This window comes from Pristiophorus japonicus, chromosome 19 (genome assembly GCF_044704955.1).
Source record: "Pristiophorus japonicus isolate sPriJap1 chromosome 19, sPriJap1.hap1, whole genome shotgun sequence".
NCBI classification, from domain to species: domain Eukaryota; kingdom Metazoa; phylum Chordata; class Chondrichthyes; family Pristiophoridae; genus Pristiophorus; species Pristiophorus japonicus.
The window spans coordinates 77,195,526-77,222,217 of record NC_091995.1 but is presented as its reverse complement, the minus strand read 5'-3'; the positions used below and the strand labels follow the sequence as shown (position 1 = coordinate 77,222,217).

At 48.7% G+C, this 26,692-nt stretch overlaps 2 protein-coding genes across 4 annotated transcripts in view; both read left to right on the top strand.

The window, feature by feature from the left end:
- xrcc6 (X-ray repair complementing defective repair in Chinese hamster cells 6) overlaps nucleotides 1-26,692 on the top strand; it is a 94,805-nt gene that overhangs the window by 48,232 nt on the left and 19,881 nt on the right. For 2 of the 3 annotated variants that reach the window (XM_070861668.1, XM_070861669.1), the window contains exon 13: nucleotides 14,986-15,083. The exons of the other annotated variant lie outside the window; for it this stretch is intronic. In XM_070861668.1, coding sequence (XP_070717769.1) covers nucleotides 14,986-15,083 — 98 coding nt within the window. The remainder of the gene's footprint in view (nucleotides 1-14,985; nucleotides 15,084-26,692) is intronic. 3 annotated transcript variants of the gene reach the window in all.
- Nucleotides 225-14,273, top strand: LOC139230602 (cytochrome b-c1 complex subunit 2, mitochondrial-like). Its single transcript, XM_070862422.1, has 5 exons — nucleotides 225-353; nucleotides 4,920-5,069; nucleotides 10,832-10,896; nucleotides 11,826-11,882; nucleotides 14,186-14,273. The coding sequence occupies exons 1-5, from the start codon at nucleotides 225-227 to the stop codon at nucleotides 14,271-14,273; spliced, it is 489 nt and encodes a 162-aa protein (XP_070718523.1).

The following is a 26,692-nucleotide window of genomic DNA, read 5'->3' as shown; positions in this document are numbered from 1 at the left end:
GAGGGCGCTGAGCTCTTCGAGTCTCAACGCAAAGAGCGTGAAGAGGCCAAGCGCAGGCAGCGGAAGGAGCGCGCGGCAAACCAGCCCCACCCACCCCTTCCCCCGACGAATGTCTGTCCCAACTGTAACAGGGTCTGTGGCTCCCGTATCGGACTGTTCAGCCATCAAAGAACTCCCTTTGGGAGTGGAAGCAAGTCTTCCTCAATTCTGAGGGACTGCCTATGATGATGATGATGATGATCCTCCACAATAAGCTGATGGGTGGGAAGGGCCTTGTTCACAAGCGAACGGACATTCTGGAGGGAGATGTGGAGAGGGTTGGTGATAGCTGCCTCACTGCCGGCGTCCACAGGGTCAGCGCTGGGGAGTGTGAGTTGAATGGGGAGGAAATTTGCGAGACACCTGGAATACTGCGTGCAGTTTTGGTCTCCGTATTTAAGGAAGGATTTGCTTTGGAGGCAGTTCAGAGAAGGTTCACTCGGTTGATTCTGGGGATGAAGGGATTAACTTATGAGGAAAGGTTGAGTAGGTTGAGCCTCTACTCATTGGAATTCAGAAGAATGAGAGGTGATCTTATCAAAACGTATAAGATTATGAGGGGGCTTGACAAGGTGGATGCAGAGAGGATGTTTCCACTGATGGGGGAGACTAGAACGAGGGGGCACAATCTTAGAATAAGGGGCCGCCCATTTAAAACTGAGATGAGGAATTTCTTCTCTCAGAGGGTTGTAAATCTGTGGAATTTGCTGCCTCAGAGAGCTGTGGAAGTGGGACATTGAATATATTTAAGACAGAGATAGACAGTTTCTTAAACGCTAAGGGGATAAGGGGTTATGGAGAGTGGGCAGGGAAGTGGAGCTGAGTCCATGATCAGATCAGCCATCATCTTATTAAATGGCGGAGTATGGCCTACTCCTGTTCCTATTTCTTATGTTCCTTTGTAAGATTAGCCCCTAGTGCGCGCTGGGCAGGAAGGTCGGTGAGAGAGTAGACCGGGACAGTTAGGATTGCTCGACAAGTGCCTTGATGTCCCCTTTGTAGGATGCCAAGAGAGGCACAGAGGGAAGCTGTAGGCTTGTCCAGGAGGGAGTCAAGCCTGGGATGGCAGCAGGACAGAAGGGGGCCACTCGGCCCATCGAGCCCATGCCGGCTCTCTGCAAGAGCACCTCACCCGGTCCCACTCTCCCGTTCCCTCCCTGCAGCCCAGCAATTTTCTCTCCCTTCAGGTACCCATCTGTAATGGATGCACCTGTGAGTATACTCACAGGTTTGTAGAGCTGTTGAACATCCGGGCCAGGGTGTCCCTGGAGATGGGGCACACGGTGTCCGCCGGTACGCTCGCGGCCTTCCGCGAGAGGTGGACTCCGGAGGGACTGGAGTGCATCATCACCCCCGGCAACCAAATTTTAATTTGAACCATGACCAAAGTTTAATTTGTTTTAATTGCCGGGTTTTAGTGTCCCCCTCCCCTTTTATAGGGGGTACTTGTATATATATCTGTGGTTTTAGTGCCCAAGAAAAAAGGGGGAAAAAAACACACAAAAAAAACACACAAAAAAAGTGGCACTTGAAAAATGTTTGGAGTGTCCCCCAGATTGGGGGGGGGGCACTTGATTTAATTATTTTTGTTCTTCTACAGAAAGAGTTGTAGAGCTGTTGAACATCCGAGCCAGGGTGTCCCTGGAGATGGAGCACGCGGTGTCCACCGGTACGCTCGCGGCCTTCCGCGAGAGGTGGACTCCGGAGGGTCACCCCCGGCAACCAAATTTTAATTTGAACCATGACCAAAGTTTAATTTGCTTAAGTTTGTCGGTTTTAGTGTCCCCCCTCCCCTTTTAGCCAGGGGGCACATGTATAATTTGTGATTTTAGTGCCCCCAAAAAAACCTCCAGAAAAAAAAACAAGGGGGCACTTGAAAAGTTTTTGGAGTGGGCCCCCTTTAATGGGGGCTCTTGATTAAAGTATACAACTAAAATAGTTGTAGTGCTGTTGAATATTCGAGCCGGGGTGTCATAGAAACATAAAAAATAGGTGCAGGAGTAGGCCATTCGGCCCTTCGAGCCTGCACCACCATTCAATCTGATCATGGCTGATCATTCAACTTCAATACCCCATTCCTGCTTTCTCTTCATACCCCTTGATCCCTTTAGCCATAAGGGCCACATCTAACTCCCTTTTGAATACATCTAATGAACTGGCCTCAACAACTTTCTGTGGTAGAGAATTCCACAGGTTCACAATTCTCTGAGTGAAGAAGGTTTTCCTCATCTCGGTCCTAAATGGCTTACCCCTTATCCTTAGATTGTGACCCCTGGTTCTGGACTTCCCCAACATCGGGAACATTCTTCCTGCATCTAACCTGTCCAATCCCGTAAGAATGTTATATGTTTCTATGAGATCCCCTCTCATTCTTCTAAATTCCAGTGAATATAAGCTTAGTCAATCCAGTCTTTCTTCATATGTCAGTCCTGCCATCCCAGGAATCAGTCTGGTGAACCTTCGCTGCACTCCCTCAATAGCAAGAATGTCCTTCCTCAGATTAGGAGACCAAAACTGAACACAATATTCAAGGTGTGACTTCACTAAGGCCCTGTACAACTGCAATCAGCCTTCAATCCCATCAATTTCCCGAACACAATTTCCTCCCTGCAGATGGAGCGCGCCAGTGTCCACCGGCACGCTCGTGGCCTTCCGTGAGAGGTGGGCACCGGAGGGACTGGAGTGCATCATCACCCCCGGCAACCAAATTCTAATTTGATTAAAGGTTTTCGTTACAGTTTTAAATCGTTAATCTGTGGGTTCTAGTGCCAAAAGGGGGCACTTAATTTAAAGTTTCTACTTAAAATAGTTGTAGAGCTGTTGAGTTGGGAGTGGCTTAGCCAGTCACGTGATGTTCAGAAGACTCAATAAAACCCCAGCCAGTTGGGTTCAGGGGATCCACGATGAGGTATGCAGTTGTGAGCCTGGTGGATGAACTGGTAATGTGTAGTGTGATTGTTAAATCTGTGTTAATAAACCAACTAGTTCTTAATAGCAATGTGTTGCTATGAATTCTTAAGCAAAGAACCCATGAAGCTAATACATTACAGCGACTAGTTCCCCTTCTGAAAGCCTTGATCGAGCTTGTCCCTGCCCCCAGGCAGTGCACTCCAGATCCCAGCCAGTCACTGCACAAACAAGGTTTTCCTCAATGTCGCCTTTGGTTCTTCTGTCAATTAAAAAGTGGAAATAAATTTAACAAATTAAAGTGAACAAAATATTTTAATGAAATATGAGAGCAATAATAAGGTTAAATTTTAAAAATAGAAAATAAATTTATATTTAAAAGATTAAAATCATCTGTTTATTTAAAAACCAAGTAGATTTGAATAAAATTAAGAGGGGTTAGAATGAACTCAAGTCTTTAAAAGGTGGAAATAAAGAGATTAAAGTGAATGAAATGTATTAAAAATAATGACATCTAAAAGTCCTCTATTGCTACATTCTGCCTGGTTGTTACAGCGGTCTTAATTATTCATTGGCTGCAAAGCGCTTTGAGACGTCTGGTGGTCATGAAAGGCGCTATATAAATGCAAGTTTTTTCTTCAGTAAACATAACTAAACTTGGCAACAGAAACCTCAGATTCGAAGCATTTGGAACAGCAGAAGTAGAGTGTAGGGATTGATGAATATCTGTGTCACTGGAGGTGGGAGAGGGAGGAAGGGGTGGTGGGGGGGGTGGTTCTGTTGACCTCTGCAGGCTGCTGTCGGGTGACTTTGAGCTTTGTTCTCACATTTTCCAAACTGCTCAAGCGTATTACTGCTACCTAACCTACATCCCCTGTGCTCGCTGACCTACATTGGCTCCCAGTTAAGCAACGCTTCAATTTTAACATTCTTATCCTTGTTTTCAACTCCTTCCAATGCCTCGCCCCTCCATATCTCTGTAATCTCCTCCAGCCCCATAACCCCCCCCACCCCCCGCCCCCGAGATCTCTGCACTCCTCCAATTCTGGCCTCTTGAGCATCCCTGAATATAATCACTCCACCATTGGTGGTCGTGCCTTCAGCTGCCTGGGCCCCAAGCTCTGGAACTCCCTCCCTAAACCTCTCCTCTTTCTCCTCCTTTAAGACCAAAACAGGGTTCCTTAAAACCAACCTCTTTGACCTAAGTTTTTGGTCAGCTGTCCTAATATCTCCTTTTGTGGCTCGGTGTCAAATTTTGTTTGAACAAAAGAACTTAATAATTAGGAGCAGGAGTCGGCCATTCGCCCCCTCGAGCCTGCTCCGCCATTCAATGAGATCATGGCTGATCTTCGACCTCAAATCCATTTTCCTCATATCCCTTGATCCCCTTAACATTCAAAAATCTATCAATCTCTGTCTTGAATTTACTCAAAGACTGAGCCACCACAGCCCTCTGGGGTAGAGAATTCTACCCTCTGAGTGAAGAAGTTTCTCCTCATCTCAGTCCTAAATGGCCGACCCCTTATTCTGAGACTGTGACCCCTGGTTCTAGACTCCCCAGCCCGGGGGAAACATCCTCCCTGCATCTACCCTGTCAAGCCCTGTAAGAATTTTGTATGTTTCAATGCGATCACCTCTCATTCTTCTAAATGCAACGTTTGATGACGTTCCTGTGAAGCGCCCTGGGGTGTTTTACTGCATTAAAAGCGCTATATAAATACAAGTTGTTGTAACATGGCTCCCGGAAAATGCTATTTCTTTGTGTGTCAGTGTTTTCTCAGAGGTCATTTTGTCCCTGTGTTCACACTCCTCTGCTTGTCACTGAGCGACCGCGTGTCATAACTGGAAAGCAGATGCCTTGTTCCGTTGTGTCGCGCCAATCCCCGGTGAGCCCGCGAGGAGCCTGAAGCTGAACAGAAGCTGAAGGCCAAACCGTGGTCTAATGGTGCCGAGTCCTCCTTCCCCCTTCCCAGGTGAGCAAGCTGTGCAACGGGCTGGTGATCGTGGAGCTGGAGAACCACAGCCCCGTGTCCAGGGTGGGCGTCTGGGTGAAAGCCAGCAGCAGATATGAAGATACCGGCAACCTGGGCATCACACGTTGCCTCAGGCTGGCTTCCAACCTGGTGAGTCTCTGCTTTACAATACACGGTGGTTCCCGAGGAATGTCAGGCTGCCTCCACTTGGACTGTAATAAGGACCCAGTGCAGTTTTGATGCTGCCCTTCCAAAGCTGGAATGTGCCAGGAGATAAGAACATGATAATTCAGGAGTAGGCCACCATGCCCCTCAAGCCTGCTCCGCCAATCAATAAGATCATGGCTGATCTGATCTAGGCCTCAACTCCACCCCCCTGCCCGCTCCTCATAACCCTTGACTCCCTTATCGTTCAAAAATCTGTCTATCTCCACTTTAAATATATTCAATGCTGACCATATGGATAAAAACAGACCGGGGTAAGTCAGAAATAAAAACAGAGAGTGCTGGAAACACTCAGTGGGTCAGGCAGCATCTGTGGAGAGAGAAACAGAGTTAATGTTTCAGGTCTCCAAATGTGGGATTAGGCTGGATAGCCTCTTGTTGGTCGGCAGACACGATGGGACAAAATGGCCTCCTTCCATGCTGTAAACTTCTATGATTCTTAAATATATTCAATGACCCAGCCTCCACAACTCCCCGGGGTAGAGAATTCCAAAGAGTCACGACTCTCTGAAAGAAAAAAATTCCTCCTCATCTCAGTTTTAAACAGGCGGCCCCTTATTCTGAAACTATGCTCCCTAGTTCTAGATTCCCCCACGAGGGGAAACATCCTCTCTGCATCTACCCATTGTGGTGGCTGATGTGCAACGGTCACCACACGTTCAAAAAATCCACACACAGGCATCTTCCACCCCCTCAACTGCAGTTCAGGACTGGAACATCGGGTCCTTCATTGAAACATCTGTGCACTCTTGTGGAAGCAAGTCATCCTCGTTCGAGGGACCGCCTATGATGATGATCATCACCCTGTCAAGCCCCCTCAGAATCTTGTACGTTCCAATAAGATCACCTCTCATTCTTCTAAACTCCAATGAGTATAGGTCCAACCTGATGGGCTGAATGGCCTGTTTCTGAGCCCTACATTCTACGTAACGTTGTTAGCAAAGCAAAGTGGCGTGTGTGATTTACTTTTCTGTCGTGGATAGGTGCTATTGCCTTAGGTAAAGCTGGTCACACAGTCCCAGGGGTGGAGGGGACACCCTGCTATCCCACAGCTTATGGTACTTGCTGCCCCCACCACTGCTCACACACTAAAGCTGCCTGCCACTCCATTCTTGAGGTTTGCCATTTCTTCATTGGTCTTGAGTGGAATGTCTCAAGATTATTTATTGGCACAAGTCGACAATTAGCATCGTTCACCTCACCCCCTTTAAAGGGATCATTCTAAGGGCCAGGTGTTAGGTTTATATAGGATATATTGTATATCCTTCACCTGTAATACACGTTTGGGGACTAAGAAACAACAACTTGTATTTATATTGTCATGTATCTCACACTACTGTACATAACTGTATCTTACCATGCTATACATGACTATGACTAGAGATGACCTGTAACCACAAGCTTACCTTACCACCAGGGGTGCACTTGCAGGAGACACTGGATACCTGTCCCAGACAGGTATATAAAGACAGGTTTCAGGCAAGTGTGGCATTCGAGAGCTGTGTAATAAAGGTGCAGGTCCAGAGTGACCTTGACTTCAGTATCTGCCTCGTGTGAATCTGTACTGCAGAGACAGGCCTTTACATATATAGAGTCTTTAATGTAGTGAAAAGTCCCAAGGCGCTTCACAGGAGTATTATGAGATAAAAATTTGACACCAAGCCGTATAAGTAGAAATTAGCATTGGAGCTTGGTCAAAGAGGTATATTTTAAGGAGCGTCTTGAAAGAGAGGCGGAGAGGTTTAGGGAGGATGTTCCAGAGCTTGGGGCCTCAGCAACAGAAGGCACGGCCACCAATGGTTGAGCGATTATAATCAGGGATGCTCAGGAGGGCAGAATTAGAGGAGCGCAGACATCTCGGGGGGGGAGGGGGGGTGTTGTGGGGCTTGAGGAGATTACAGAGATAGGGAGGGGCGAGGCCATGGAGGGATTTGAAAATAAGGATGAGAATTTTGAAATCGAGGTATTGCTTAACCGGAAGCCAATGTCGGTCAGCGAGCACAGGGGGTGACGGGTGAGCGGGACTTAGTGCGAGTTGGGACACAGAAACAACTGAAAACATCTAGAAAATACTCTTTATTAACTCAAAGCAATGATATAATAAAACACAAGATACAGTGCATATGCGATCAGTATTGATTCTAACTCACTCGCAGAAGACTTCACAGCATTCTGTCTTTATTGCTTACACCAGACTCATCAATATTCAGTCAAAAAACTGCCCTCAAGCAATTCCAACTTCCCATGGTAAATCTCCCTTCCACAAGTCTGCCCAGTAACATCCGTTTACTTGTTCATTGTACTCACTAATGAGAAAGGCGGCTATCAAATATGACCTTCCTTTTATCTCCTCCCAGTATATTTATAACACAAGCCTATTCATCTCCTAGATGGTTTATCATCATCTTGGGCAATCACTCAAAATCGAGGAAGACTTGCTTCCACTCTAGAAGTGAGTTCTCACGTGACTGTACAGTCCAATACGGGAATTACAGCCTCTGTAACAGGCGGGGCAGAAAGTGTTTGAAGGAAAGGGAGGGTGGGACTGGTTTGCCGCACGCTCCTTCCGCTGCCTGCACTTGATTTCTGCATGCTCTCGGCGACGAGACTCGAGGTGCTCAGTGCCCTCCCGGATGCTCTTCCTCCACTTAGGGTGGTCTTTGGCCAGGGACTCCCAGGTGTCGGTGGGGATGTTGAGGGTGTCTTTGAAACGTTTCCTCTGCCCACCAGGGGATCGCTTACCGTGTAGGAGTTCCGAGTAGAGCGCTGGCTTAGGGAGTCTTGTGTCGAGCATGCAGACGATGTGGCCCGCCCAACGGAGTTGGTCGAGTGTGGTCAGTGCTTCGATGCTGGGGATGTTGGTCTGAACGAGAACACTGACGTTGGTGCGTCTATCCTCCCAGTGGATTTGCAGGATCATGCGGAGGCAGCGCTGGTGGTACTCCTCCAGCAATTTGAGGTGTCTGCTGTATATAGTCCATGTCTCTGAGCCATATAGGAGGGCGGGTATCACTACTGCCCTGTAGACCATAAGCTTGGTGCCAGAATTGAGGTCTTGGTCTTCAAATACTCTCTTCCTCAGGCGACCGAAGGCTGTGCTGGCACACTGGAGGCAGTGTTGGACCTCGTCATCGATGACTGCCCTCGCTGATAGTAGGCTCCTAAGATATGGAAAGCGGTCCACGTTGTCCAAGGCTGCGCAGTGGATTTTGATGACTGGAGGGCAGTGCTGTGTGGCGGGGTCAGGTTGGTGGAGGACCTTTCTCTTACGGATGTTCAGCCACAGGGAGAAGACGGTTGAGGAGGATTCTTGCGATGACTTTCCCAGTGGCCGACAGCAGGGAGATTCCTCGATAGTTGCCGCAGTAGGATTTGACCCCTTTTTTGAAGATGGTCACGATTACAGCATCTCTGAGATCTCCCAGCATGCTCTCCTCTTTCCAGATAAGAGAGATGAGGTCATGCATTTGTGCCAGTAGTGCCTCTCCGCCATACTCTAGTGCCTCAGCGGGGATTCCATCTGCTCCTGATGCCTTGTTGTTCTTGAGCTGACAGATGGCCTTTTCTACCTCGTGCAGGGCTGGGGTTTTACTGAGGTGGTGACGGGTAGTATGCTGCGGGATGGAGTCGAGGACACTCGTGTTGAAGGCAGAGTCTCGGTTAAGGAGATTTTCGAAGTGCTCGTTCCAGCGGGCCCTGACTGCCTCGGTGTCCTTAATGAGTGCCTCTCCAGTGTTGGCCAGCAGTGGGGTGGGACCTTGGGTGCTTGGGCCGCAGGTGGACTTAACTGCGGTGAAGAATCCTCGCACATCATGGCTGCCGGCCAGCTGCTGAATCTCCTGTGCTTTCTCCATCCACCATTTATTCTTTAGATTGCGGGTTTTTTGTTAGACCTCGGCCTTCAGCTGCCTGTAGAGCTGCTTTTCTGCTCCCGAATTGGGTTGCTGCTTTAAGTTCAGAAATGGTTTGCGCTTGCGGTTTATTAGCTCCTTGATCTCCTGGTCGTTCTCAACAAACCAGTCTTGGTGTTTCCTGGTTGAGTGACCGATCATCTCTTCGCAGGCTCTGGTTATGGTGGCCTGTAGGGCAGACCAAGCGCTGTGGGCACGCTGCGTCTCGTGGTCATCGAGGGTCACCAGGTTGGTAGTGAGGCGCTGGCTGTATAGGGCTTTCTTAACTGGGTCATTGAGTGTCCCGGCATTGATTTTCCTGTGGCATTGTTTCTGTTGCCATCGCTGCTTTGATGGTGTTGATGTTGTTGACAGAGCGGATTAGAAGGTGGTCCGTCCAGCAGTCGTCAGCTCCCGTCATGGCGCGGGTGATGCGCACGTCCTTGCGGTCCCTGGCTCGGACGATGACATAGTCGAGCAGGTTCCAGTGCTTGGAGCGAGGGTGTTGCCATGATGCCTTGTACTTGTCCCTCTGGTGGAACAAGGTGTTAGTGATGACAAAGTAGACGGTAGATGCTTAACAGGTTGATCATACCTGCTCCAAGCTTGACCTTGCAAAGTCTGTTGCAGAATGAGTAACTAATATATGAATATATATTTTAAAAGCTTACTATGGCTATTCTACCTGGAACAGCTTATACTTACAACAGGGTGGGGCACTTTTTAAAATTTAGTCACGGGATGTGGGCGTTACTGGCAAGGCCGGCATTTATTGCCCATCCCTAATTGCCCTTGAGAAGGTGGTGGTGAGCCGCTGTCTTGAACCGCTGCATTAAGGGCAGTATACTAACAGCAGTGTGCCCACAGTGCTGTTAGGGAGTGCTTTTAGCAATGATCCCTATAATTTGCTTTAGCCCTGCACGGCCCCTTTAAGTGGATGGGTGGGCCATTCAAAATACCATGCATGCATGCCTCAATTTCAAAATTCTCATCCTTGTTTTCAAAGTCCCTCCATGGCCCTGCCCCTCCATGTCTCTGTCCTCCTCCAGCCCACAACCCCATTACCCCACCCCAAGATGTCTGCACTCCTCTAATTCTGCCCTCTTGAGCATCCCTGATTATAATCGCTCAACCATTGGTGGCCGTGCCTTCAGCTGCGTGGGCCCCAAGCTCTGGAACTCCCTCCCTAAACCTCTCACCTCTCTACCTCTCTTTCCTCCTTCAAGACGCTCCTTAAAATCTACCTCTTTGGACACCTGCGCTAATTTCTATTTATGTGGTTCGTTGTCAAATTTTTATCTCGTAACACTCCTGTGAAGCGCCTCGGGATGTTTCACTATGTTAAAGGCGCTATATAAATACAAGTTGTAGTTGTTGTTGTTGTACATTGCCCTTAAAGGGGCCATCCCAAGGGACACGATCCTGCACTGAATTGGTACACACATATTAAAAAAGAAAGTTAATTAAAAAAGGCTATGTGTAAACAACCCAAGTTTACCAAGTCTTGTATCGCAGCTCAGTCCCGTCATCCCATGTTTCATCCTGGAGAATTGTCGCTGGTCTTGCTCCAAGGCCTCTACATCCTTCCTGTGGTAGGGCAGCCGGAACTGAGCACAATACTCCAAGCGAGGTGTGACCAGCGCTCTGTTTCTGTGCAGTTGTGCTTCTGTTACCTGCAGGGTGCATGAACTTTAACCTCTCCCAACTGCACCATCGGATGCCATGGCGACCCGATACTGGTCCTGCTTGTTGTTGGGCCTGTGGCATTGACTGAAGAATGATGATCTCCTTTCACAGACCTCCAGGGGAGCCAGTGCGTTCAGGCTGACCCGTGCTATCGAGGCTGTGGGCGGGAACCTACGGTCTTTCCTAAACTGTGCTTTGATGCATTTTGAAAGGAGCAGTCGGGCCCACTCCATGGCCCAGTTGGTAAATTTACTGCGTGCTGTGTTGTTAAACCGTACGGACCAGAGGTTTGAGCGCTGGTCTCTGCTGATTTAGCTGTTCTGGGGTGTGGGGAGGTCCCGTAAGGGTGCGTCAATCGCTTCGGTGTCCCTGGGCTAGGGCAGGGAAGAGAAAAGAAAGACTTGCATTTCTATAGCGCCTTTCACGACCACCGGATGACCCAAAGCGCTTTACAGCCAATGAAGTACTTTTGAAGTGTAGTCACTGTTGTAATGTAGGAAATGTGGCAGCCAATTTCAACACAGCAAGCTTCCACAAACAGCAATGAGATGATGACCAGATGATCTGTGTTAATGACATTGGTTGAGGGATAATCATTGGCCGGGACATGCCAGGAAACACTAAGTAGTAACGGTGTACTCCAGCCCTTAAGACTTGTGTTTATATAGGCTCCTTTCACAACCTCAGGACCTCCCAAAGCGCTTTACAGCCAATGAAGTACCTATGGCGTGTAGTCACTGTTGTAATGTAGGTAATGCAGCAGGATACCGCAGGAGTGGAATTTTCAAAATGGCGGCCAATCCACGAAAAATCGACAACCATTCCAGTCCGCAGCGCGGTCGGCGGTAACAGGCCTCAAGGGAAGGGCCAATTTCGGCCCCTTACTGTCGACGTGGAGAATGGTTGCTTGTGTCACCAGAGGGCTGTGGGATTCACGACCCGGAGTTAGGAGAAAAAAAGAAATGAACAGCCGAGTGCTCTGAAAATCGAGAAGTTGCAAAGGTAGGGTGATCAGGGGGAAATGATTGCACTGCCAAATATTTGGGCCACTTCTCAGATTTAGTGCCCTGGCATAACTATAGAGCTTCTGTTTGTGTCTTTTCAGCGTGACTTCAACAAGGGACAGTATGCTGTACAGCGTGGAATGCATGCGGGACTGTGTGTGAGTAAGTTTTTACCGGCCAGAAAAGCACTGTGCAGGAATGCCGCTGAGAGTAGGTGGCACAGCGGCCAACATCCTCCCACATCCTCCGCCCAGTCACAGCTAGGGATAGGGTTCGGATCACCTCGGATCTCCTCTGAGAATCATCATTCTTTCACGCAGTCAGTTCATATTAAAGGTGCTATATAAATGGGACAACGTTTTTATAGCACCTTTACCGCAATAAAATGTCCCAAGGCGCTTCACAGGAGTGTTATCAAACAAAAATGTGACACCCAGCCACATAAGGAGATATTAGGGCAGTTGGCCAAAAGGTTTTAAGGAGCGTCTTAAAAGAGGATGGAGAGGTTTGGAGAGGGAGTTCCAGAGATTGGGGCCCAGACAGCTGAAGGCACCCCCGCCAACAGTGGAGCAATTAAAATCAGAGGTGTTCAAGAGGGTAGAATTAGATGAGCACAGAGATCTTGGAGGGCTGTAGGGTCGGAAGAGGTTATAGAGATAGGGAGGAGCGAAGCCATGCAAAGCTTGGAAAACAAGGATGATATTGAGGCATTGTTGTACTGGGAGCCAATGTAGGTCAGGGGTGACGGGTGAACGGGACTTGGTGCGCGAGTTAGGATATGGGCAGCCGAGATTTGGGTGAGCCCAAGTTTACGGAGGGAGCAGGGTGGGAGGCCGGCCAGGAGAGCATGGGAATAGTGGAGTCGAGAGGATAGTTTAGGATTACAGGCTCCAGTTCTCCTGGATACAGCTGTGCCACTCCTGCTTTGGCTTTCCGTAAAGAACCATCGCTGTCTGAGGGTATCGACCTCCAGCCATGCAGTGCTCACCATAACCCTATCTACAAACTCCAGACTCAGGGACATTTCACTTCACTCTGTGTAGGTCATGGATTGTATGCATCTGTGAGGATGCTCGCAGGTTGGTAGAGCTGTTGAATTGGGAGTGGCCAAGACTCAATAAAACCCCAGCCAGTTGAGTTCGGGGGATCCAAAATGAGGCAGGTGGTTGTGAGCTTGGTGGATGAACTGGTAATGTGTAGCGTCATTGTTAAACCTTTTGCTAGTAAACCAACTAGTTCTTAATAGCAATGTGTTGCTATGAATTCTTAAGCAAAAAACCCATGAAGCAAATATATTACAGATCATGAACTGAATTTCAGCTTTTTTTGCTCCAATACGTTTAATGCCACGTAATGCACGTCCATGTTTTGTTTTGCGTTACGTAAAGTGTAGCTTAAAAAAATAATCACACCTTTATTTAAGAATATAGGAACAGGAATAGCCCATCGAGCATGTTCCACCATTCAGTTAGTTCATGGCTGATCTGTACCTCAACCCCATTTGCCCACCTTTGCTTCATATCGCTTGTTGCCCTTATCAAACAACAAATACATCACCAGCGCACACCATCTAGGAGGATGTCAACAGCTCTACAACTATTTTAGTTGCAATCATTAATCAAGTGCCCCCTGATTAAAGGGGGTGGGGGGGGGACACTCCAAACACTTTTCAAGTGCCCTTTTTTGTTTAGGGTTTTTTGAGGGGTTTTTTTGTGTTTTTTTCTGTTTTTTTGGGGGGCACTAAAAGCACAAATTATACAAGTGCTCCCCTGGCTAAAATGGGAGGGAGACACTAAAACCCGGCAATAAAACAAATGAAACTTTAAAACATATAACAGCAAATTAAAATTTGGTTGCCGGGGGTGATGATGCTCTCCAGTCCCTCCGGCGCCCACCTCTCGCGGAAGGTCGCGAGCGTACCAGTGGACACTGCGTGCTCCATCTCCAGATGCTCCTGGTGCAGATGTAACCGCAGTCGGGCTGAACGACCGCCCGCTGCCTGGACCAGTTAATGGCCCCCTTGGCCGTGCCCAGGAGCAGTCCTACGAGGAGGCCTTCGGACCTGCCCGCTCCCCTCCGCACAGGGTGCCCAAAGATCAGGAGTGTGGGACTGAAGTGCAGCCAGAATTTCATGAGCAGCCCCTTTAAATAGTGGAACAGGGGCTGGAACCTCATACATTCAATAAAAACATGGAACAGGGACTCCTCCAGACCACAGAAATTGCAGGCGGCCTGGGAGCCCGGGAACCGACTTAAAAATTTATTGCACGGGACTGCTCCGTGCACCACCCTCCAGGCCAAGTCCCCAATAAATAGTGGAAGGAGCTCGGCTCTACAAACCTGTGAGCATACTCACAGGTGCATATGTTACAGATGCTGTGTTATTTTATGAGGGCCTGAACTTGATTGAACCTCCTGACTTCACAGCCCCCACCAGAGCTTTTCTGCTTTTATCTTCCAGTGACGAGCTGCTGGAGTACCTGGCCAGTGCAGTAATAGCACCAGAGTTCAGGCCCTGGTGGTCGCCACAACCACCGACGACCGCCTAAAAGTAGAGAAAGAAATAGCGTACCATCAGCCACAGATAAGTGAGTCAAAGTGACTGGGGAATGGAACCGGGGTGTTTTATGTGTGTAGAGGTGTCGGTGTTGGAAACGGGTCTGGAGGGGGAGCTGGGTTAGACTCCGAACTTTCACCTTTAGATGCTGGGCTCAAGGCTGGTCGCTGTGGGAAACAGAAGAGAATACAGTGGCGTAGTACGGAGTGCTCTTCAGATTGGGATGAGGCATGTTATTAAGGCAGAATAGTGAGAGCCGTGGCTCAGTGGGCAGCACTCTTGCCTCTGAATCAGTAGATTGTGGGTTGAAGTCCCACTCCAGGGACCTGAGCACAAAAATCCAGGCTGGCGCTCCAGTGCAGTGCTGAAGGAGAGCTGCACTGTCGGAGGTGCCGTCTTTTGGATGCGACGTTAAACCGAGACCCTGTCTGCTCTCTCAGGTGGACGTAAAAGATTCCTATTTTGAAGAAGAGTAGGGGAGTTCTCCCTGGTGTCCTGAGGCCAATATTTATCCCTCAATCAACATCACAAAACAGATAATCTAGCTGTTATCACATTGCTGTCTGTGGGAGCTTGCTGTGCGCAAATTGGCTGCCGCGGTTCCTACATTACAACAGTAACTACACTTCAAAAGTACTTCATTGGCTGTTAAGCACTTTGAGACGTGAAAGGCGCTATTTAAATAAACGTCTTTCTCTTGGCAGGAATAATGGAAAACCTGCACACAGCGGCTTATCGCAACACACTCGGCAACCGCCTCTACTGTCCCGACTTCATGCTGGGCCAGTTCACCTGTGAACAGGTGAGTCCAAGAAAGACATCCTCTACCGCAGCTCGAAACTGGAACTCTCTACCTCCCTCCAGTCTTCATCATAGATTCATAGAATCATAGAAATTTACGGTACATATAAATTCGGCTCATTGTGTCTGTGCCGGCCAAAAAAGTCCCATCCAGCCTAATCCCACTTTCCAGCTCTCGGTCCGTAGCCCTGTAGGTTACGGCACTTCAAGTGCACATCCAAGTACTTTTTAAATGCGGTGAGGGTTTCTGCCTCTACCACCCTTTCAGGCAGTGAGTTCCAGACCCCAACCACCCTCTGGGTGAAAAATGTTCTCCTCAAATCCCCTCTAAACCGCCTACCAATTACTTTAAATCTAAGCCCTTGGTTGTTGACCCCCCTGCTAAGGGAAATAGGTCCTTCCTGTCCACTCTGTCTAGGCCCCTCATAATTTTATACACTTCAATCAAGTCTCTCTTCAGCCTCCTCGGTTCCAAAGAAAACGCCAGCCTATTCGATCTTTCCTCAGAGCTAAAATTCTCCAGTCCTGGCAACACCCTCTCCAGTGCAATCACATCGTTCCTGTAATGTAGTGACCAGATCTGCATGAAGTACTCTAGCTGTGGCCTAACCAGTATTTTATGCAGTTCAAGCATAATCCCCCTGCTCTTGCATTCTATACCTCGGCTAATAAAGGCAAGTATTCCGTGTGCCTTCTTAACCACCTTATCTACCTGGCCTGCTACCTTCAGGGATTTGTAGACATGCACTCCAAAGTCCCTCTGTTTCTCTACACTTCTCAGTATCCTACCATTTATCGTGTCTCACTCCTTGAAATAATGTTACTTTATGGTGTGGGGCAGACTTGATGGACCAGTTGGCTTATTCTTGCCCGGGATAAGGCAGCAGCTGATGTAAGTACAGACTCGCATTGTTATACCAATTCGGAAGGTTTTGAGGTTTATGAAGTGGAATTGACAAATGTGATCCAGGAGGACTGCACATGTTAAAAATGAGAAGGTTAATACAGCCTTTACCCAATTTTATCGATCATTCCAAATTTGGCAACAAAAGCGGTTCCCATTGAATTAATGTGAAGCTGACCAGCACACGTCCTTGTATTGAGCCTTGGTTAGACCACACTGGGAGTACTGTGCACAATTCATATCTCAATATTTTGAAAAAGATATGGAGAGGATGCAAAAAAGATTTACAAGGATGATGCCAGACCTGAGAATCAGGAAAGATTAAACAGGCTGGGGCTATTTTCTCTAGAAAAGATTGAACAGGCTGAGAGGTGACCTGATAGAGGTCTTTAAAATTATAAAGGGGTTCAATAGGGTAGACACAGAGAAAATGTTTCCACTTGTGGAGTTGTTATGTATTAATGCTTGGGGGTCACCAGACACTAGAGGGCGCCACAGTTGGAGGTCATCGGGCTGTACGCATGTGGCATGTGTGCTTGGTCACCTGTATATAAGCTGGGTGTCTTTGTCACGCAGGCATTCTTGGGCTGGAATAAATATGGATCAGGTTGCACCTGAGTGAGTTTACAGTACTTGCCGTGGAACTCCGCCTCGTCGATGATATCTGCCTCAAATTATCATCCGTCGGCATGCATGTCTGTGCAGTCGTGATGGCCTTTTTCAAATCCAGCGTCTCTGCAGCCAACAGCTTCCTGAGGATCGCATCATGGCTGATGCCTATCACGAAGACATCTCGCAGCATGTCTTCCAGCATGTTCCCGAACTTACACGGCTCAGCAAGATGTCACAGGTCAGCGACAAATCCCGACACATCCTGGCCCTCAGCACGAACATGCGTGTAGAAACGGTAGCGAGATATGATGATCCCCTCTTGTGGCTTCAGATGGTAACCCACCAACGTACACAATTCCTCGGACCCTTTTTCCGCCGGACGTACAGGCAAGAGAAGATTCTTCATGAGGCCGTAAATTTTCAGACCACAAATGATGAGGAGAACTTAACTGCGTAGGCATCTGCCTCCATACCGTTGGCCACAAAATACTGATCCAGACGGTCGACAAAATCCACCCAATCCTCGCCCTCCACGAATCTCTCCAGGATTCCAACTGTTGTACATGCGAAGATTCTTAAATTACCTCGTCGCCAATTGTAATGACTCAAGAGTCTGGTTACTGTAAACTCACTCAGGTGCAACCTGATCCTGTCTTGTATTGGCCTGTGACGCTTCATCATATCCGTACTCCAACAAGCAAATGAATCGGGCAAGCCACAGCCTGTTGCATATGCTTCGAGAAGTCAGTCTAAAGCGGAAAGAGCTTACAGTATGCTAGGGAAAGAAGCTTTGGCCTGTGTATATGAAGTAAAAAAAATGCACCTGTACCTTCGTTTTTGATATGTCCTTACTATACAGTATAAATGCACATGAGGCCCAGATTTGAGAGAAGGTCACTCTGTGACCAGTTACCTTTATTACCAAGACCACAAGTGATGAAGGTGGGTGGAGCTTCCCCTTTTATACCTGAAAGTCCAGGTTAGGAGTATCTCCCACAAGTTCACCCACTAGTGGTCAATGTTCTCAAGGTGTACAACTTAGGTCAGCTTATAGAAAATAGAAAATAGGTGCAGCCCTTCGAGCCTACATGGGTTACAATGATAGTTGAATACATGACATCACTCCAAAGTCTTATTGGGATCACAGGTTAAGTCTCTCTGGTGGTTTACGCTCCCTTGTAGAGTGCCTGAGTTGGGGTTCCAGTTGTTGGGCGCTGGCCTGAGTGTCTGCTTTTTGTGGTGCCTCAGGCCTGTCCGGACTGTCCACAGTGACTGGGCTCTCCTCCACTTGGTTTCTGTGTTCGGTCACCTGTGGTGGAGTAAACTCTACGTTGTGTTCTTTCTCTGCTTCTTCTATGGGGTTGCTGAACCTCCTTTTAGTTTGATCCACGTGTTTGCGGCAGGTTTGTCCATTGGTAAGTTTAACTACCAAAACCCTATTCCCCTCTTTTGCAATCACAGTGCCTGCAAGCCATTTGGGCCCTGCAGCGTAATTAAGGACATAAACAGGGTCATTGACATCAATACATCGCGCCCTCGCATTCCTGTCATGGTAGTCACATTGTGACTGACACCTGCTCTCAACAATTTCTTTCATAGTAGGTTGTATAAGGGATAACCTGGTTTTGAGCGTCCTTTTCATTAGCAGCTCTGCGGGTGGAACCCCTGTGAGCGAGTGTGGTCGGGATCTATTGGCCAACAGGAGGCGTGATAAGCGGCTTTGTAGGGAACCCCCTTGGATTCTGAGCATCCCCTGTTTGATTATCTGCACTGCTCGTTCCGCCTGGCCGTTTGAGGCCGGCTTGAATGGTGCCATTCTGACATGTTTGATTCCATTGCCTGCCATGAAGTCCTGGAATTCAGTGCTTGTGAAGCACGGGCCATTGTCGCTGACCAAGACACCCGGTAGACCATGGGCGGCGAACATTGCCCGTAGACTTTCTACCGTGGCAGAGGATGTGCTTGAATTTAAAATGGCACACTCAATCCATTTGGAGTAGTCGTCTACCACAACCAAAAACATTTTTCCCATGAAAGGACCTGCGTAGTCCACATGGATGTGTGACAATGGCTTGGCGGGCCAGGACCAGGGGCTAAGGGGGGCTTCCCTGGGTGCATTGCCCAGCTGAGCACACGTGTTGCACCTGCGAACACAAAGTTCCAGGTCTGCATCTATCCTTGGCTACCAAATGTGTGACCTGGCAATTGCCTTCATCATGACAATGCCCGGGTGCTCATTGTGAAGTTCTCTGATAAACACCTCTCTGCCCATCTGGGGCATGACTGCTCGGTTTCCCCACAATAGGCAATCAGCCTGAATCGAGAGTTCATCCTTGCACCTATGAAACGGTTTAAATTCCTCAGGGCATGCCCCGTACGTGGCTGCCCAGTCCCCATTCAGGACACATTTCTTAACTAAAGATAGTAGCGGGTCTTTATTTGTCCAGACTTTAATCTGACGGGCTGTCACAGGTGAGCCTTCGCCTTCGAAAGCTTCAACAGCTATGACCATCTCAGCATCATGCTCAGTTGCCCCCTCAGTGGTGGCTAGTAGGAGCCTGCTGAGTGCTTCGGCGCAGTTTTCAGTGCCCGGTCTGTGCCGAATTGTGGAGTCATTGGCAGCTAAAGTGCCCACCTCTGTAGGAGGGCCGATGCATTCGCATTTATGGCCTTGTTGTCGGCCAAAAGGGACGTTAGGGGTTTGTGATCTGTCTCCAGCTCAAATTTCCTGCCAAACAGATACTGGTGCATTTTTTTTACTGCATCACATGCGAGCGCTTCCTTTTCTACCATTTCTTAGCCCCTTTCTGCCTGGGACAGACTTCTGGAGGCAAAGGCTACCGGCTGTAACTGACCATTGGCATTCACATGCTACAACACACACCCGATCCCATAGGACGACGCATCACACGTTAAAACAAATTTCTTACACGGGTCATATAACGTTAACAGTTTGTTGAGCATAACAAATTGCATGCTCTATCAAAAGCCCTTTCCTGGCTGTCCCCCCAGACCCAATCGCGACCTTTGCGTAGGAGCACGTGTAGTGGCTCTAAATGCGTGCTCAATTTGGGAAGAAAGTTACCAAAATAGTTCAGAAGCCCTAGGAACGAACGCAGCTCCGTCGTGTTACGGGGTCTGGGTGCTCTCTGGATCGCTTCCGTTTTGGACCCAGTAGGTCTGATCCCGTCTGCTACTACCCTCCCCCAGGAATTCTAACTCTGGACTAAGAAGACGCACTTCGCCTTTTTCAGTCGCAGACCTACCCGGTCCAGTCTGCGTAGCACCCCCTCCAGGTTGTGGAGGTGTTCTTCAGTATCGCGACCCGTGGATGTCATCTTGAAAAACCACCGTCCTTGGAATCAACTTGAGGAGGCTTTCCATATTTCGCTGAAAGATCGCGGCGGCCGAACGAATCCCGAACGGACATCTGTTATACCCAAACAACTCCTTATGTGTCGTGATGGTGGTCAGCTTCTTCGAAGCAATCGCCAGCTCCTGGGTCATGTAAGCTGAGGTCAGGTCCAATTTTGAAAAAAGTTTGCCACCGGATAGCGTCGCAAAGAGGTCCTCCGCAAAGAGGTAGCGGGTACTGGTCTTGGAGTGACACCCGATTGATGATGGCCTTGTAATCGCCACATATTCTGACCGACCCATCCGCCTTGAGTACCGGCACGATCGGGCTCGCCCAGTCACTGAATTCAACTGGTGAGATGATGCCTTCCCTCAGCAGGCGGTCCAATTCGCCTTCTATCTTTTCCCGCATCACGTTTGGCACCGCTCTGGCCTTGTGGTGTACTGGTCTGACGTCCGGGTTTATGTGAATCACTATCTTGGCCCCCATGAAAGTGCCGATGCCGGGTTGAAATAATGAGTCAAATTTGTCCAGGACCTGAGAGCATGACACTCGCTCCACAGAAGAAATTGCATTGACATTGCCCCATTTCCAGTTCATGACAGCAAACCAACTCCTCCCCAGTAGTGTGGGACTGTCCCCCGGGACAATCCAGAGTGGCAACCTGTTCTCCGAATCTTTGTGGGTCACGACTACTGTGGCGCTGCCGAGCACCGGAATGATCTCCTTTGTATATGTCCGTAGCTGTGCGTCAATCGGCAATAATTTTGGCCTCCTGGCCTTGGACACCCAAAACCTTTCCAACTGTTTGATACTCCTCAGGGACTGGCTGGCCCCCGTGTCTAGCTCCATTAATACTGGGATGCCATTGAGGAGCACTTTCATAATTATCGGTGGCGTCCTACGAAATAAACTGTATATGTGCTCCACATGAACTCGTGAACTTCAGCTTCCAGCGATTTCCCCCAGTATTCATTTAGCCTCGTAGGGCTTACATCAGGCCCGTCCTCCTCGTACATCAACCTGGCTGCAGGCTTCCTGTACATATGCACCAAGTGACCGCTGACGTTGCAGTTTCTGCAGGTATATTGCTGATACCTGCAAGCTCTGGCTGGGTGTTTGCCTCCACACCTCCAGCATGAGCTGGAGGCTCCGTTGCTGGAAACAAAAGGTCCATTACCAGTCGATTGTCTCTGACTGTCTCTGTAACTGTCCTTAAGCGCACCATGTTGATGGCCCCATTACTGGCTGCATTGTCCATTGCGATGGCATGAATCGGCGTTCAGCTTGCCATTGTCTCTGTTGAATTCCCCCTTTGGGTTCGACTACATGCTGGGGCATGTCCGATTGCCCTTGTCTGCCTAGAGAACTGTGTGCCGCGTTAACAATGTTGACTCCCTGGTCGTTTGCCGCATTTGAGCCAAGATTTTTGTCATACATCATTCTGGTCTATTCCTCCCCTGAGATAAATGTCTGGACTATCAGAGCCGCCGCTTTCAAAGTCAAGTCTTTGGTCTCAATCAGTTTCCTGAAAACCCCAGCGTGCCCAATGCCCTCAATAAAAAAGTCTCGCAGCATCTTCGCTCTGCATGCATCTGGGAACTTACATAGGCTCGCCAGTCGCCGGAGATCTGCCACGAAGTCTGGAACGCTTTGCCTTTCTCGCCACCAGTGCGTGTAAAACCAGTGTCTTGCCATGTGCCTGCTGCTCGCCGGTTTAAGATGTTCCCCGATCAACTTACTGAGCTCTTCAAATCCGTCGGATTCTCTGGCGTTAGAAGGTCCTTCATCAGGGCGTACGTTCTGGATCAACAAACCGTCAGGAGATGAGCCCTGTGTTTGTCGGCCGAATCCTATCCCAACCATTCCTTAGTGACAAAACTTTGCTGTAGTCTCTGAATAAAGTCGTCCCAATCATCACCAACACAGTACCTCTCTTCTGTGCTGCTAGTGGCCATGCTCGCGTGGTTTAAATCCCAGTTTCTCGTCGCCAATGATATGTCCTTACTATACAGTATAAATGCACACGAGGCCCATACTTGAGAGAAGGTCACTCTGTGACCAGTTACCTTTATTACCAAGCCCTCAAGTTCACCCCCTAGTGGTCAATGTTCTCAAGGTGTACAACTTAGATCAGCTTATACATGGGTTACAATGATAGTTGAATACATGACAGTTTTGAACAAGAAACCGATCACAAGCCACTCATTTCTTTGTTTGCGGAAAACAAAGGTATTAATACCAATGCATCGTCCCGCATTCAAAGGTGGGCACTGACATTGTCTGCCTATGATTACCTCATCCATCATAGACCTGGTACTGAGAATTGTGCCGATGCATTGAGTCATCTGCCCTTACCTACAACTGAGATGGAGACGTCTCAACCTGCAGATCTACTGTTAGTAATGGATGCTTTTGAGAGTGAAGGAACCCCTGTCACTGCTCAACAAGTTAGGATCTGGACCAGCTATGACCCTATTTTATCGGTTGTGAAACAGTGTGTACTCAGTGGTGATTGGTCTGCCATACCTATGGAGATGCGTGAGGAGACCAAACCTTACAACCGTCGCAAGGATGAGCTGTCCATTCAGTCAGACTGTTTACTGTGGGGTAATCGTGTAATCATGCCTAAGAAAGGTTGAGAAAAATTTGTACGTGAACTTCATAGCACTCATTCTGGTATTGTCATGATGAAGTCCATTGCTAGGTCTCATGTATGGTGGCCTGGAATTGACTCTGATCTGGAATCATGCATGCATCAGTGCAATACTTGCATGTAGCTAAGTAAAGTACCAGCGGAATCTCCGCTGAGTCTTTGGTCGTGGCTGTTATGTATGAATAAAGAGTCTGACTGGATATTGTGAAGCTCAAAGTAAAGTTTGACCGTAGTCTTTTATTGCAGGTCTTCAGAATGCCTCTCCAGCCTGTGAGGCCTCCTTAAGTACCTGTGCTCCCAAGGGATTGTGGAATCCCTTGGGACTCCAGGGGATGAGCCCTCTGGTGGCTGTACAAAGTAAATACACGTTTACATATATAACAACATTCCCTCCCCCCCCCACCCCCCACCCCCGCCAAAGTCAACAGTGTAACTATTTACAAGGTGAGTCAATCTGGGGCCTTTCTTTCCCTCGGTGCAAATGTTGGTTTTGGTGAATTGTTTGTTGGGACCTTGCTGGGCTGCAGAGCAGCTGGCCTTGCTGGGCTGTTGCGGGTGATAGGTTCTGCTTCGTGGCCAGCCGCGGTGTCGGTTGCCACTGGTGTATAGGTTGGGGGGGTCAAAGAATGTAGGGTCCAAAGTTGGTTGCTCAGGATAGTCCATAAATCTGAGTTTGATTTGGTCCAAATGTTTCTGGTGAATGAGTCCATTTGAAAGTTTGACCTGAAACACCCTGTTCCCCTCTTTGGCCATGACAGTGCCGGGAAGCCACTTGGGACCTTGTCCATAGTTCAACACAAATACAATGATTTCAATGATTTCCATTTCGCGTGCCACATTTGCGCTATCATGATATGTACTTTGTTGAAGCCGCCTGCTCTCTACCTGTTCATGTAGATCAGGGTGAACTAACGAGAGCCTTGTCTTAAGTGCCCTTTTCATGAGCAGTTCAGCAGGTGGAATTCCAGTGAGCGAGTGGGGTCTCGTGCGTTAGCTAAGCAGGACTCGGGATAGGCGAGTCTGCAGTGAGCCTTCAGTTACCCTCTTCAAGCCCTGTTTGATGGTTTGCACTGCTCTCACTGCCTGACCATTGGATGCTGGTTTGAACGGGGCAGATGTGACATGTTTGATCCCATTACGGGTCATGAACTCTTTGAACTCGGCACTGGTGAAACATGGCCCGTTGTCGCTCACCAGGACATCGGGTATTCCGTACGTGGCAAACATGACCCGCAGGCTTTCAGTGGTGGCAGCGGACGTGCTTGCCAATATTATCTCACATTCAATCCATTTGGAGTATGCATCTACAACCACAAGGAACATTTTACCCAAAAACGGGCCTGCATAGTCGACATGGACCCTGGACCACGGTTTGGAGGGCCAAGACCATAAACTTAGTGGCGCCTCCCTGGGTGCATTGCTTAACTGCGAGCATGTGTTACATTTGTGCACGCAGGACTCTTAAGTCCGCATCGATACCGGGCCATCACACGTGGGATCTGGCTATCGCTTTCATCATTACACTGCCTGGGTGAGTACTGTGGAGGTCACTGATGAAAGTGTCCCTGCCCTTTTTTGGCACCACTACCCGATTACCCCATAAGAGGAGGTCTGCCTGCATTTCATCCTTGTGCCGCTGGTATGGCTTTATCTCTTCCTGCACTTCCACTGGGACACTGGACCAGCTCCCGTGAAGCACACAATTTTTTACTAGGGACAGTAAGAGGTCCTGGCTCGTCCAGGTTTTGATCTGCCAGGCAGTGACAGGTGATTGCTCACTCTCGAATGCTTCCATAACCATGACTAAATCTGCAGGCTGTGCCATTTCTACCCCCGTGGTGGGCAATGGCAGCCTACTGAGAGCATCGGCACAGTTTTCTGTGCCTGGCCTGTGGCGGGTGGCGTAGTTGTATGCGGACAACATGAGCGCCCATCTCTGGATGCGGGCCGATGCATTAGTATTTAACCCTACTTTCGGAAAAAAGGGATATCAGTGGCTTATGCTCAGTTTCCAATTCAAACTTGAGCCCAAACAGGTATTGATGCATTTTCTTTACCCCACAAACACACGCTAACGCTTCTTTTTCAATCATGCTGTAGGCTCTCTCAGCCTTGGACAGACTTCTGGATGCATAAGCAACCAGTTGCAATTTTCCAGATTCATTAGCTTGTTGCAATACACACTCGACGCCGTACGACGACGCATCACATGCTAGTACCAAACGCTTACATGGATCATACAACACAAGCAATTTGTATAAGCATAACAATTTTCTAGCTTTTACAAAGGCATTTTCTTGGCTTTTGCCCCATTCCCATTCATCTCCTTTACGCAGTAAGGCGTGCAGTGGTTCTAAACATAGAAACATAGAAATTAGGTGCAGGAGCAGGCTATTCGGCCAATCGAGCCTGCACCGCCATTCAATAAGATCATGGCTGATCATTCAACCTCAGTATCCCTTTCCTGCTTTCTCTCCATACCCCTTGATCCCTTTGGCCGTAAGGGCCATATCTAACTCCCTTTTGAATATATCTAACGAACTGGCCTCAACAACTTTCTGCGATAGAGAATTCCACAGGTTAACCACTCTCTGAGTGAAGAAGTTTCTCCTCATCTTGGTCCTAAATGGCTTATCCCTTATTCTTAGACTGTGATCCCTGGTTCTGGAACTCCCCAGCAACGGTAACATTCTTCCTGCCTCTAACCTGTCCAATCCGGTCAGAATTTTATATGTTTCTATGAGATCCCCTCTCATTCTTCTAAATTCCAGTGGATACAAGCCCAGTTGATCCAGTCTCTCCTCATCTGTCAGTCCTGCCATCCCGGGAATCAATCTGGTGAACCTTCGCTGTACTTCCTCAATCGTAAGAATGTCCTTCCTCAGATTAGGAGACCAAAACTGAACACAATATTCCAGGTGTGGCCTCATCAAGGCTTTAACAGTCTGCTGAGACCCGGTAAGAAGTTAGCAAAGTAGTTCAAGAGTCCTAGGAACGACCGCAGCTCCCTCACGTTCTGTGGCCTCGGTGCGTTCTCGATTGCCTCCATCTTCGAATCGATGGACCTGATGCCATCCGCCGCGATTCTTCTCCCCAGGAATTCCACTTCAGGCGCCAGGAAAACACACTTCGAGCATTTTAATCTGAGCCCCACGCGATTGAGTCGATTAAGAACCTCCTCCAGGTTCTGCAGATGCTCGACTGTGTCCCGACCTGTAACCAAAATGTTGTCCTGGAAGACCACCGTGCACGGGACCGACTTCAGTAAGTTTTCCATGTTTCTCGAATATCGCCGCAGCTAATCGAATCCCAAACGGGCATCTGTTGTAAATGAAGAGAGCTTTGTGCGTGTAGATGCAGATGAGGCCCTTCGATGATTCCTCCAGCTCCTGCGTCATAGAGGCCGAGGTCAAGTCCAGCTTCATGAACGTCTTTCCTCCCGCCAGCGTCGCAAAAAAGGTCATCTGCCTTTGGTAGTGGGTATTAATCCTACAGGCAGAAACGATTGATAGTTACTTTGTAATCACCACAGATTCTGACGGTGCCATCTCCCTTGAGGACTGGAACAACCGGGACTGGCCCACTCGTTGAATTTGATCAGCGAAATGATGCTCTCTCATTGCAGCCGGTCTAGCTCGATCTCTACCCTTTCTCTCATCATGTACGGTACTGCTCTCGCCTTGTGATGGATGGCTCGCGCCCCCGGAATTAGGTGGATCTGCACTTTTGCTCCTTGGAAATTCCTGATGCCTGGTTCGAACAGCAAAGGGAACTTGTTTAAGACCTGGCCACACGAAGTGTCGTCAGCGGGTGATAGTGCTCGGACGTCGTCCCAGTTCCAGCGTATCTTTCCCAGCCAGCTTCTGCCAAGCAGCGTGGGACCATCGCCCGATACCACCCAGAGTGGTAGCTTGTGCATCGCTCCATTGTAGGAGACCTTTACGGTAGCACTGCCGATTACGGGAATCAGATCCTTTGTGTAAGTTCTCAGTTTCGTGCGAATGGGAGTCAAGACTGGCCTTGAGGCCTTGCTGCACCACAATTTATCGAGTCTTTTTGCTCATAATGGACTGGCTCACGCCT

What these genes read in the sequence shown, in the direction of transcription:
- LOC139230602 (XM_070862422.1), top strand. Translation starts at nt 225, where the DNA reads ATGATGATGATGATGATCCTCCACAATAAGCTGATGGGTGGGAAGGGC. An exon ending in TCACTGCCGGCGTCCACAGG is followed by an intron (nt 354 to 4,919) that starts GTCAGCGCTGGG and finishes CCCCCTTCCCAG; the next exon opens with GTGAGCAAGCTGTGCAACGG. An exon ending in GCTGTGGGCGGGAACCTACG is followed by an intron (nt 10,897 to 11,825) that starts GTCTTTCCTAAA and finishes GTGTCTTTTCAG; the next exon opens with CGTGACTTCAACAAGGGACA.